General features: G+C 52.5%; 1 protein-coding gene across 5 annotated transcripts in view; it reads left to right on the forward strand.

Moving 5' to 3' along the window:
- Nucleotides 1–13,608, forward strand: part of PALS2 (protein associated with LIN7 2, MAGUK p55 family member) — an 82,192-nt gene that overhangs the window by 21,279 nt on the left and 47,305 nt on the right. The window contains exon 2 of one of the 5 annotated variants that reach the window (XM_074269170.1): nt 10,447–10,675. In XM_074269170.1, the coding sequence (XP_074125271.1) occupies nt 10,639–10,675 (37 nt within the window). In that variant the 5' untranslated portion in view covers nt 10,447–10,638. Of the gene's footprint in view, nt 1–4,298; nt 4,481–10,446; nt 10,676–13,608 lie in introns of those variants that run through there. The other 4 variants (XM_074269172.1, XM_074269169.1, XM_074269168.1 and 1 more) reach the window with 4 other exon arrangements.

Raw genomic sequence — 13,608 nt, forward strand, 5'->3', positions numbered from 1 at the left:
GATTGGGAGATAGAGGGGCTAGAACCAAAGATGATACAGAAAGAGGGCCACCAGGCTAGAATTCTGCTTCTGTACAGATTGTTGTCATTTTGAAAGCTGGAGGACCCCAACCTCTATGTTCGAGGCTTGACTCTTCCCCTAACTAATACCAGTTTTATAATGAACACATACAGAGAAAGAAAAGAAACCCATTTATCCAAATCTAGCAAAACAAACTAGATAAGGTCTACATAGGAGAACATGAATCAGACAATGGTGAAAGTTTCCTCCCATTGGGAGCAAGATAATTCAGCTTAACCAAGACAGGGGTGTAACATGCACTCCTGGCAGTTACAATTACTAGTCTGTCCTAGGCCCACCAGAGTACCTTTGACCACTGTCCTTTGCAGTGTCAACTCTACCTGGCTCGCCTCCTCTGAGGCCTTCAAAGGTCTCTAGCCACAATTTCTTGAATAGTAGTTTAATAACCGGTAGCACACTCAAGAACAGCCTGGGTAATCTTAAAAGCCTTTATTATACCTACTCACATAATGCCCTGATTTAATGCCTGACTTGTTAGCTCCCTAGTGAACACCTTCTAGAAGAACCATGTGTTTACTACCAAACTCCTTACCTCTCTGCTATCCATCCGCTTGGCTCGGCTACCCCAGGTTAGGGAGCCAGGTTAAAGAGAGCAACTGCTATCTGCAGTGGGCTTATAAAGGGCCTGTGAGGTCACCCACACAGCCAACCATCAAGAGAGCCGTCACCCATTATGAAGCTATCTCAACATGGCCAGGATCCCACCCACAGGGCAGTCCTATATCCACAGAGATTACTTCTGGGTCACTCAAATCTCCTGTTGCACTGTGCCCGCCCATTTAAAGAACCTTTACAATTCCTTTCTCTTGTTTTGTGGGAACTGCATCCTTACACAGGGGCTCCTGGGTCTCCCCAAGAAGAAAGTCCCCAAAGTTTCTAGAGATTCAAGAAATAGAAATAGGAAGGAATGAGCTGAAATGACCAATTGAGTAATTTCATTTGGGCCGTATTGGTTATGTTCATTGAGGTGGGGAATCCAATCTCACCTCCATGTAGCTGCTGGTTGCTTCCTGTTGCTTCAAGGGTAAAGTACAAATGGCTCTATTGGACTTTTCAGGTCCTTCACAATCTAGCTTCAACCTAATATTCCAGGGTGAACTCTCATTCTTCTTGTGAATCCTTAGTGCTCTTTAACATTCAACTCAAACACTACAACCCACATGATCTGACCCTCCCCTTTCAGTGCCTCCCACCAAATTATCTTATTCTAATTTGGGATATTCTTATGAATGTGCCTGTTGTCTCCACTGACAGAAAGTAAACTTCTTAAGGACAGCAACCATTTTTGCCTTTTATATCCCCAGTACCTCGAAATATGAATCTCTAGTTCACTTTGCTTTTTATATATATTTTGTACATTTTTGTTGAGATATGTGGTCATAGATTTTATTGTTGATTCATTCTTTAGATTTTGTCTTATGGACTTCTTGCAAGATCTATAGTCAATGAATGAATGAAAATTCATTTATTAAGCAATTCTACGTGCCAGGTATTGTGCTAATCTATGGACACATAACTAAAAAGAAAAGGAGCTTTTATTATTGGGGGAAAGACAATCACCACCAGTCTATTCTTTCTCTGACTGAATGACCTCATCTGAAGACATCTTATCATTATCATTCTCGAATGAACAAAGAGCTCCCCTCAGATCAAAGATGATTCTCTTATTACTTAACAAATTTAGCATCTTATTGCAATTATTACTCTTTTCTCCTCCTTCCTCTATAATGAATCTCTCCTCCTCCTCTTCCTCCTCCTCCTCCTCCTTTTTCTTTTTCCTTTTTCTTCTTCCTTCTTCTTTGGAAAGGAATACTCATACTTCCTGATAACCTGGAGAATGTAGATGCATTACTCAAGCCTTTTGCCATTTCTTCTAGAAAGGAGACCAGCTCACTCTAGCCATCAAAGGAGAGCTTGGTGAGAGATGGCAGAGGAGATTTGGAGAATATTGACCCTACCTATGTTTCCTTGGTTTCTCTGGATCTTCATACATCGATGGCATTGGACTAGACAGCCTCCAAAGTTCTGTGATCCTATCATGAGAAGCAGGCTCCAGGACCACGGACAAGTCTTTCCCTTCCCAATCTTTCTGGCAATACAATGGCACACCCATCTCACAAAGTTTCTCCCTTGCCCTTGACTCAGAGCTTGAAAAACCTTTGGGAACCATTGAGTCCAACCCATTCATTTTACGGAGGAGTACACCGATGGCTTGAGAAGGGCAGTGATTCATCCAAAGTCACAGAGGTCAGAACAAATGATCCAATGAGAAAATGGCTGTTAAGTACCAGTGCTGTGGGATGTGGGGTGATGCTTCCCCCACCCAAATCATCTCCATTCATTCCTCTAGCAGGCACTGATCTGAATGAAGCAGGTTGGTGGGGAGCTGGTCAGGAAGATCTGAATTCCAATCTTCCCTCATTTAAGCTGCATGATCCTGGTTAAGTCACCTCACCTCTTTCTGCCTTCATTTCCCCCCTGGAAGAGGGATGATCACTGCACCCAGCCCCCAGGGTTGCCGTGAGGATCGGATGAGATCTATTTGTAAAGCACTTAGCACAGTTCCCTACATCCCTAGATGCTTTATAAATACTCGGTTCTTTATGTGCAATCTTGTTTCTGTTTATCTGTGAACAGTCAGTTCTCCCAGTAGCAGAAAGAAGGCAAGGAGGATTATTGTTGTTTTTTCCTTTCCCTTGACCCTTACAGAATAAGGGCTGAGTAACTATCTGAGAGGCAGCCAAGGAGGAAGCGACTAGAAGGCCGAGTCTGGAGTCGGAAAGCCCAGGTGCTCGGATCCCAGGCCCAGAAACCGCCTCCGCCTCCTTCAGAACTGCGCGGTACAGAGAGACTGACACCTCGCTTAACTTGGCACTTCGGTTTGTAAGCCCAAGTGATTTCATTCACTCTCACAACCACTCCACGAGCAACATCTGCCATTTCCATTCCATTGACTGCTTTCTAGATAAGAGCCCGGGCTTCCGGAGCCCAATTAACTGGCCAAGGTCACTCAGTCAGTCTACTTGACAACGGTTCATGAAGGGTCGAGTACAGGAACTGGAAATAGAAACGCTTCCACGAAGCTCCCCACCAACTCCAACCGGGCGTCCCATTCCGGGCCGCATCTGAACCCTTTTCCAAGGGAGGGCCCATAACCTGGCATAGGGGAGGTAACTTGCACCAGTGAAGTCAGTGTTCCACCCTGAGAGTTCCCACCGTTCTGGGCCGTTCCCCCTCAACTCCGACCAAAGGACAAAAGCCAAGGGTTGAGTATACCGCAGGATATTCCAAAGGTCTCAGAGAAGTTTTAAGCTGCCATTGGCGCACTCAGGATAAAAAGCAGCCCAGTCCCAGCTCTCCAGGAGCTGACATTCTGCTGCTTTTAATTCTCGCCCCGAGAAAAGCTGGAGCTCTGGAGCAGGAGTCAGACACAGACTGGGCGGGTGACCCGGTCATTGGACCGGGTCAGCCTCAGTCTGCTCATCTGGAAAGTGGGAGTAAGAACAGTGTCTCTTCCACCTCCGGAGTGAGGAATAATAGAGCGTTTAGTATTGGATGCCGGGCACACAGTAGGTGTTCTACAAACATTAGAACTGTTCATGGTTATTTCTTAGCCTCTCAGGGACCCAGGAACCCCGAGTCTCTGCGGGGCGGAGGAGTGACCCTCCCTTCCCCCCCACCCCACCCCCGACCCCGCCGGCTGGCGTGTTCCTACTGTGTGCTTGGCTCAAGGTCAGTCCGGATCCCCGGGCACTCTCCGAGAGGGAGGCTTTCCTCCCCGGAGAGCTGCCCCAGCTTCAGCCCGGGTGACTGCAGGCGCGGGGGAGGGGGAGGGAGAAGGCTGGCCACCCCCGAGCCCCACGTGGCCGCCCGCGCTCCCGGAGCCAGACGGGCCACGCGGAGCGCGGGCGGGGGAGGGGGCGTGGAAGAAGGGGAAGCGCGATAGGGGGCAGCAGAGAGCAGCCGAGGGCATCCGCCGAGCGGAGCCCCCGCGCGCCCCCGCCCGCCAGTCGCGGCCGGCGCACGCGCAAGGGGCCGCGGGCTCGCGCGAACTCCCGGGGGCGGGGCGGCTGCGCGAGGCGGCGGCGGCGGCGGGGGCGGGGCCGGGGGGCGGCGCGTGAGCGAGCGAGCGCGCGAGGGCCGGAGGGAGGGAGGGAGGGCCGGCGGGCAGGCGGGCGCCGCGCCGCGCGGGGACACGCGAGCTGAGCGGAGGGGAGCGCAGCCGCGGCGCTTCTGGCCGCTTCCAGTCCGGCGCCGGGCTTGGTCCATGGGGGGCATCGGCCGCAGCGGCGGCGGCGGCGGCGGCGGCAGTGGCAGCAGCTGAGGGGGCACCGGCGGCGGCCAGAGGCGCGGGGGCTGGAGTGGCGGCGGCGGGGGCCAGACAGCGGGGCGCGAGCCGGTGAGTGAATGCGTGTGTGCGCGTGTCTGTGGGGCTGCCCGCCCGCTCCCGGGCCGGGCCCCCGCCCCCGCGCCCCCTCCTCCGGGCCGGGGCGGAGCGCGGGGGAGAGCCCCCGCCCCTCCCCCAGTCCGGGCCGAGCCGCTCCCCTAGGAAGGAGGGGGTACGGTTCCAGCCCCGTGGGCACAGCCGGCCCCGCGCCCCCAACTCCCCCGAGTGGGATGGGCAGGGCGGGCGCCTCCCCCCGCGAGGAGGACGGCCCGGGGCGCCTGCGGAAGGTCCGGCCCCAGAGTGGGGGCGCCCCGCCGGAGTTAGTGGGGAGCCCGGCCGCGTGCATGCGTGCGTGCGTGCGCCCCTGTCTGGGGAGCCGGGGTGCTCCTCTGGCTGCGCCCACACTACTGCAGTGAGGGCCGGACCCCCGCTGTGCCCGCTGCGAGCCCGGAGGGGCCGGGAGATGGGACCCCCGCCCGGAATCCGCCAGAACTTTGGGGGCTGCGATCGCTCTGAGGTCATGGCTTACATAAGCCGCCTCGCTTCCCGATCCCCGAGTTTGTCCCCATGCGGCCGGGGTTGCCTTAATGCCCACGGTGGTGACAAATAAGTGGCCTCGCTCAAGACGAGCATGGGCAGCAGCGGGTGCCCGGACTCACTGCGCCCTCGCCTCGGATGCCTTCTCGGGCGGACCCCCTCCCTTCCATTTCTCCCCGGGGGGGGGGGCAGAATTTTAAGATGAATTTATATTTGAATTAATTATCCCTGGAAAAATCCAGCGATTTAAACCTGAGCACAGCAAAGCTGCAGGATTCTCCCGATATCCCCTTCCCCCCTTGGGTTGGGTTTTTATGGTCTAAATTTCAGAAGTCCCTATTTCCGAGGCAGATTTCCCCCGGACTCTTTCTCGCATTAAATTCTGACCCGGGGGGCTGTCCAGCAGCCGTTCCTAACTTCCGATTCCATTCCTACCGACATCCCTAAAGAATTAAGAGTCGTGAACTTCTATGAGTCAGGACTCTGGGGGGAGGAAAAAAAAAAGTGTATTTAAAAAATGTGATGGGGGTCTGCTGTCTCCCGGGGACCAGGATCGTAATTTCCCTGCCGGGCTCTGCTTTCCGAAAGCCGGGCGCTGCCGGCTTCTGAAACAATAGTAAATATCCTGGGATTTCAAAGAGGCAAAAGCTATCTAATAAGTAACTGAGAGAATTGATGTGGGCAAAGAGAAAGCCCATCTGTTCCCTGTGCACGCTACGGATTTCTAGGTAATTCTGAAACTTGCGATTTCGTAATGGGAACAGGAGGAAGCCAGGCGGGCTCCTGTCAGCAGTTTTCCTGCGGCAGGTGAGAGTCTCGCAGATAGCTGCTGCAACTTTGTATCTGATCTTTGTGGCTCGCCAGTGAAATTGAACTGAGCGTTGACAGGACTCCTCCCAGCTCAGCCCGCAGACTGTGGCAAACGTCATTCGCCTGGGAAAAAGCAGGTTAATTTCCCTGAATTGTAGATTTCCCCCCTCCCTCCTCCGCGTCTTCCCCCTCGGAGTATCCCTCCGCTAGAGAAGGAAGCCCAGGTCTGTGCTGTTCATGTGGCTTTTCGTCTGGCCCCCGAGCCCTGTTGGGCTGTAATTTGGGGCCGCCTGACTTGCCTCGAGTTGAACCTAAGCGGCTAGTCTTCCAGTGTCCCGGATACAACCACTGGGGGGAGGCATTACAATTTAGATTGACCAGAACCCTGGTTCTCATGTACTAGCTGTTAATCACGCCCGGGCAGCTTGCCAGATTGCTGGCAATATGTTGGTTGAGGAAGTAGACAGCAGCACATTTTGATCAAGGTGTCTGGTGACATCTTTCCTCCCCCCACCCCCCTTTCTTTCAAACATGCAAATATACTGGCTCTCTCTAAAGGCCTCATCCGAGAACCGGCCTGTCTGTCTCCAGCTGTCCTATAGATGGTTTACATCGAGAGACTCGACACTGGTAGTTTCTGGGATAACTTTAGAGCTTTCTCCAAGAGCCTGACTGTGTTGATTTAGGGATTAGGGGGTAAAAGAAGCCAAGCCAGGGGAAGAAGGCTTGAAGGGCTCTAGTGAGACCTTCCCTCTTTCCAGAGAAACTGTCTCTAAAGTCTCCCAAGCAGATGGGGAGCCTATTTTTACAGGATTCTAGAGAAGGAGATTTCGAAGCATCTCTTCATATTCATGCCAGTTTTCTAACACCCACAGGATGAGGAAGTTCTTCTCTTATCATAATCGAGCCGAGATTGGAACCCAAGGCATGTTCTGGGAGCAGCAAGCTGTCAGTCAGGCCCACCAGGAAGACTGGAAGGATTTTGCGTCAGCTGGGCGAGCGTTTCATGTTTCTCTTCAGTCCATTGGCTTTAATATCGTTCCTCCTAATTATACTGTAGGAAAAGCTCAGTAAGCAAAAGATATTGTTTAGAGGGAATAAAATACAGCTAGAATCTGCAAGAATTAGGGAAGAATTATTTGATCAGATTTTGATGATCAGGATGTTATCTCTGGCTTCATGTCTGCTAGGAGAAGAGCATTTTCTTGGCTGATGTAAAACCTGTTCTGCCTCACACACAGTTAGCAAGCTTGAGAAATGGGGCAGAGCCTGTAGGAGCGCCTGCAGTCCCGGCTTGCCAGGCTTTCCTTCTGTGACATCCGTTCCCTTTCCCACTTTGGTTCTTTCTAGAAGTATTTCTTAACTAGTTGCTCTATCAAAAGAGGCTTCAGTCTTCAGTCTGGCCGAGGCCGAGCGCCAGGCCCAGTGCCATTCCCATCCCAGGAGGCTAGAAGGCAGAGCAGACCAGGCATGGGGCACAGAGATGGGAGATGGGCCCCATCTCTTGTCTCGGGACCTTCGAGGAGAATGGCCAGTGTACTTTGGGGAGGGGAATCCAATGGCAGAAGATCAGAATGGTCAGGGGATAGGTTGCTGTGGCTTCTGTCTTTCCACAAGTATTTGCTCTGTAGCAAATGTGCTCTCACCGGGAGGACTTCCTCCTCCCATGGCTCTCACCGGGAGGACTTCCTCCTCCCATGGCTCTCACCGGGAGGACTTCCTCCTCCCATGGCTCTCACCGGGAGGACTTCCTCCTCCCATGGCTCTCACCGGGAGGACTTCCTCCTCCCATGGCTCTCACCGGGAGGACTTCCTCCTCCCATGGCTCTCACCGGGAGGACTTCCTCCTCCCATGGCTCTCACCCGGAGAGCCTACACAGTCCCTTGCCTCTCTAGCTTATCAGCAGAGGCAATGGTTTGGGTCTACTGACTCCTGAGGAGCCTCTGCAGCCTCCCACACATCCAGCCTCCATGGCTCTTTGGGCCCAGCTTGGCGCTTCTCAGCACTTTGATTTTAAGGAAGCAGTGAGTCTATGGATCTGGGGCGAAGCTGCTCCTTCAGCTGTTTGAGGTGGGGGGTGGGGGGAGGGAGAGAATTAGATGAAGGTCTGGAAGACCTGGGTTCAAGTCTCACTTCAGATGGCACCAGCCACTTAGCCCCCCATCTGTGTCTCAGTTTCCCCTTTTTGTATAACAGAGTTGGACCAGAGGCCCCCCGGCCCCTCCTGCCAGCTCTGGTTCTGGGGCAGAACACCTCTGGCTGCTCACGCTCTCCTTCCCACTCTGGATTAAGTCCCTGGGGGCTGGGGGCAGGGAGGGCATTCTCTAAGCTTTCCTCGTTTGCTTGTCTCAAAAGCCCTAGAATCCCTTACAGCTTCTTCCTCCTTGCTTGGGTACATCCGAGTGGACAAAACAAACAGATGCCCAGGGCAGCCTTTCTGGGTCCTGCCACTGGGCGTGTGGTCTGCCCTGGGGGATGCTGGGCACTCAGAAGTCCTGGATCCTGCCTCCTCTCTCCGTGTCATTTCTGGCACCTGGGACCTGCCCCAGTCACATTAGAGATGCCTTATCTGCTTCTGGGGAGAGAGTCCCCAGACTGGGAAGTCCCCAAGTTGGTAAAATCACCAGTGCTTCTTGCCTTGTTCTCTCAGGCATTAATAGGCCACGTGTTGGCCACATGGACTTCTTTAAACTAATTCAGCCACTGTCCCACCTCAGAGGGCCTCCTCTGCCTGTGGTAGCTGGGGAAGCCTTCCCTCCTTGCCCTGTCCTGCCTCCCTCACTTGGCCCGCTCCTCTGCAGACCCCGGGACCCTCCACCCTTTTCCAGCTCCGGGCCCAAAGCCTGCGCCTTACCAGACTGGGATGCTTCCCACTCACACCTCTGAACGACTCTGCTGTATTTTTTACCACTCGAAATCCACTTTCTCCACTTAATATGGTGCATTTGGGGACCAAAGGGAGGGCTGAGGGCCAGGCTTTGCTTGTGTGGGGAGGGTTGAGAGAGGTGGAAGGGAGGATGTCTGAGGCCCAGGGCCTCCCGAGAGATGGAGTTGGAGCCTCCTCCCCTTCCTACGGGAGACGCGAACTAGGACAGGGCCTGCTGCCCCTCTGCACCTTGGGGAGAGGCGTTGGGCTGGTTTAGCCCAAGGCACCCGAGAGGTTGGGGCTGGTTCCTCCAGGTAGAAGTGAGAAAAGTGTACGGAGCAGAGAAAGAAAGCTGACTTTGGAGACACGGCTCGAGTCTCAGCTCGGCTACTTGCCTTTGTAACTGGGGCGAGGCCCTTAAGGCCCCAGCCTCGGTTTCTGCGTCCAGGCAATGGGGCAGGCATGCCGAGTGGCCTGGAATCCCTCCCAGCTGTAAGGGATCTCATAGCAGGGCTTTATTGTGGTCTCCCTGAATCCGCCACCGAGGTCGCCTCTCAATCTCTGGCCTCTATAGAATTCTGGGCCTCGAGTCCGTGAGATCCTGGCACATCCCCAGTGATGTGCCTGGGATTGAGCCTAACCTCAGGCCTGCCCTCCTGGGGTGCTTGGGAGACTGTTTTGGGACCAGGTAGGTAGAGACTGGGCACAGAAACGCCAAGGGATTATCAGCCATTAATGTTATTACTGCTCGGTTATTGCTGGCCCAGCCGGCCGTGCTGGCTCCCTAGGAGAGACCCAGCTACCGAGCTTCCCATTTTCAATTGGATTGCAAAGGTTTCATTTCATTTCCTAGTTAAAGAGAGTCTGTTTCTTATGTGTTTGTTTTCCTCCCTGACTCACTCTGCACAACTGCTTCAGACCTTTTCCTGACCCCCAGGGCCACCCTCCCCCCCTTTCCAGTTCAGCCCCTTCCCCTGTCTCCCGGTGTTCTGGCTTCTCGGAGCCCTCCACTCACTCTTAGACTTGGAAGAGTTGCCAGCCTTAAGCCTCCCCTCAGTCACCATGAGACCCTGGCTCTAGGCTTCTCTCCTGGGCTTCTCCATGGCTTCCTCACCACTCCCCTGCTCTTCCACACCCCCCACCCTCCCCACACCCCTGCTCTTCCTCGACCTCTTTGGGACTCGAGGCCGTTCCCAAGCTGGAGCTGCTTCCCTGCCTCCCTTCTCAGCCCCGTTCAGGGGCTCCTCCACCTCTCCAGGTCATCCTGGCCCTTCTCAAAAGTGGCTCTGTGCTGAATTCTGGGTTCTGCTGCAGGCTGCGTTCACTCATTTACTTAGAATTGACAAAGGGCATCCCGATGCCCGCGGCCCCTTCTCCCTTGCCTTGATAAGGCAGGCTCCTGCTACTTCACCTCAGCCTTCGGCTGGCCGGGGCCTGGCCCTGGTTTCACTTTCAGAAATGGGATTGAGTCTCTGGTTTTGCGGGTTCAGTGCAGGATGTATTGAAATTAAGCAGAATAATCGTGGAGGGAACGAGATGCTTTCTCCGGTCTGTGGTTGGTGGAGCTTCGCTCTCCTGCGGGTGTTTGTTGGGAAGTGGGGGTGGCCTGGGGAGGTGCAGAAGCTGCTTCTCAATTGGGGCCACCTGTGCTCTCACTTTCCTTACTGTGGGGCTTAAGCTTCTGCTCCCTTGTTCTGGAGCAGCTGAAGCTCTGAGTTCTCCCAAAGGAACCTTGGTACTGACTAAGGGTCGGGGATCTCCCAGGGGTCCCGGCATCGTGCCAGCCCAGCTGTGACCTCACAAAGGGAGTCATGGGGCAGGGCCCTCGGGCCTCCACAGGGAGCTGGCTCTTCTGCCATCCCACTTCCCGTAAGTGCTCAACCGTTCCCGCTCGCGGACCTCGCGCCGTCACGGCTCTAGGTCCGCATCGTCACTGACTTAAAGGAGGCCACTATCATGACTGGGCATTCTTCTGAATCTCAGAAGGAGAAAAGTAAGTGACAGTGTTGAAAGTCCCTTGTGGCCAGAGAGATTTCCAAAGAGCTCCTAGCACTCAGAACTAGAGCCGGAGCACCCGTGTTGGAAATCAACAGTGGTTTTCAGTTCTGACATCAAAGCCCCCTCTCGTACCGGTTGTATTTTAGATTATTGGGGCAAATGAGGGAAAGCCTGGCATGGTGGGAATTAACAAACCTGGAGGGTACTGACTGCCCTCAATTGTAGAATCACAAAACAACTAGAAAGTCCACTGTGATTTTCCCCAGGGGGTTGGGGGGCTGGTTCTCCAAGTCCTCCGAAGAATTCACAAGTTACACAAGGTTACACACAAGTTACACAAGTTAGTTAAACAAGGTGTAGAAAGCTTGTCCCGAACGCGCTTCAGTGCTGCTGCAGTTTGGGCAGGGGGCTGATGCAGAATGGCAGTAGGGGAAGGTCTCCTTAGGAGAAGCTGCCGACCAGCTGTGGTCCTTCTGACCGGCAGACATGTTTCCTCCCTAGAATTTGTTGTCATTTATTGCCATTGAATTTTCTCTTTGGTCTTAAAGGTTTCTCTCTATTGTAGGATGGAAGAGATGTCTATGGAAGGTAGATGATAGCGTTAACATTTTGCCTTTGATTTTGTGAGCGTGAGTCAAATGAGGAAGAATTCTTGCCAGATGAGCTAATGATGAAAGAAACAATGGGATTTATATTCATATTTTAAATGGCATTACTGATTATATTGCTGAATATTAATTACAACTGTTTGGAGCCGGCTGGGGATCTTTGGAGATAATCCCGGAGTCCATTCTGGTTTTACACTTACACCAAGGTTAAGCGCCTCAGTAGACTTTTGGGCCTTGGGGCCCTTGAATTGTGGAAGATCACATGACCAGGCAGATACAAAGCCTAGGCTGGAGCCAATTCCCAGTCCAGTGTTCCTTGTGCTCTGCTGTCAGAGAGGCTAAATGTCCTCTGGGTCAAAGCTAGCTTTGTGTACTTTTGTGTGCTCCCCTTATTTTTACCATTTGCCTCAATTTTAAGATGGCCATAATGTCATCTTGTGATATGTCCCCCGGCTTCCCTGTGCTAGGAATAGGAACTGATTAAACAGAAAACATGTTGATTTGGAAAAATCCACACAAAGAAAATATTGGTTGCAGTGACCCTTGGCCACCAGTGAATAACTTGTTTGAAAACATTTAAAAGTGCCTTTTTCCTTTCAGTGTTGGCTACAAGTGCTCCATTTGCTCTTAGATTTTTGTGGAGGAGGAGGAGGAGGAGGTTAGGAAACCTCGAGAACAACAGTCTACCTATGTACCTGCTGCTTTGGGGAGAGCAGATTGCTAAGGCTTCTGGGAACACAAAGTGGCACAGGAGGGACAGGAAACTTGTTTCTTGTGAATTCTGAAGACTGGGAGTGAAATAATCTGATGAGGATGCCAAAATAGGGGCTGTGGGAGAGCTGAGGATAGATTAGGTAGCGGGAAGGACACCCAAATGGTGCCGGCCCAGAATTTCTTAGCTTGGAGTCTGTGATCTTGTTTTTAAGTTACCAGGACAAGTATTCTATTCATCATAGTGCTGTCAGGAAGCTCTGAGTTCAAATGTCACCATAGCCATTTAAATGAGCAAGTGATTTTTAAATTTCTGCCTAAGTTCCCACTGCTATAAAGGGGAGATAATAAAAGCGTGTATTTCGTTGCCCCTGCCAGGGTTGTTTTAAGGGTCAGATGAGAAGAGATTTACAAAATGCTTTGTAAACCTTAAAGTGCTAAATGAAGATAGCGCTATTATTTAACAACATTTTAATAATAGTATTTCACGATCATTTGAATATGATTTTCTTTGTAATCCTCTGTATTTAATTTCTTTCACTTAATGACATGAGTCTGAAAAGGGGACCTCTAGGCGAGCTTCCTCGGCCTGCCTGTGCAGGGGCCTGGTACGTGGAAGGGCACGGAGCCCTGTGGGAAGGAGAGCAGGGTTTCTGAGGCTCACAGTGAATGGGAGCTGCCGAGAAGAAGGCAGGGACTCAGGGCTACGTTAGCTCTCTTGGGCAAAAGGAGCAAGATGGTGATGGCAGGCAATGGAGAGACGGCAGAGCCAGCTGCTGAGGAAAGACCAGGATGACATGGCTCCCCATACGCTGATCTCCCACTCCCCCATAAGAAAGGAGATGGGGTTTGTCAGAAGAGGCTGTTGTAGAGGGGGGCGCATTCACCAACAAAAGACAAGCCCCAGTTAGAAGCGTGCTCCCTGACCTTCCTTGGTGAGTTCAGAGGCCTGAGAAAATTGGCGGCTGGGGCTGCTCAGCCCTGGGCACTTCTCTGCAAGCCCGGCGAGAGAGGGGAAAGTGTCGGAGGGCCGGAGAGGGCAGATATCCCAGTTTTCTTTTTTTCTTGTGAACTTCATTATCAATAGCTTTGAGGGGGAAGAGCAGAGAGGAAGAGAGAGGTTTGGATCAGAAACGGAATTTCCTTTATGTAGAATTTACGTACACATACACACACACACACACACACACACACACTTTTTTTTTTTTTTTTAAACATGGTCATAGCAAGATTATTCTCATTACTTTTGGGTTTCTCTCATTTGTCTCACTTTGCCCCAGCCAGCCTGCCCACCACAGGAGGCCTTTTTTTGTTTCTCCTGCTGCCCAGAGGGCAGCAGCGGAACCTTGGGCCTGACGTCAGGCCAGCCATCCCTCTCTCAACAGCGCCCTGCTTGTGAGATCTGCTCCCCAGCATTCTCTGGAGGTATTAGTTTTTGGTTCTTTGGGGTCTGCCCAGGAGAGAGTTCTTTGGCATCTGAGTTTTGTAGCTGTACAGCACCAGCAGTCAAATGTTGATTTTAGAAAGATTTTGGCCGTGGCTTTGATGGGAAGCCTGGGATAACTGAAGGAGCTTCACGTCTTCCTGAAGGCGATCCAGCCTACTTTCC

Source organism: Sminthopsis crassicaudata, chromosome 5 (assembly GCF_048593235.1).
Source record: "Sminthopsis crassicaudata isolate SCR6 chromosome 5, ASM4859323v1, whole genome shotgun sequence".
NCBI lineage: Eukaryota > Metazoa > Chordata > Mammalia > Dasyuromorphia > Dasyuridae > Sminthopsis > Sminthopsis crassicaudata.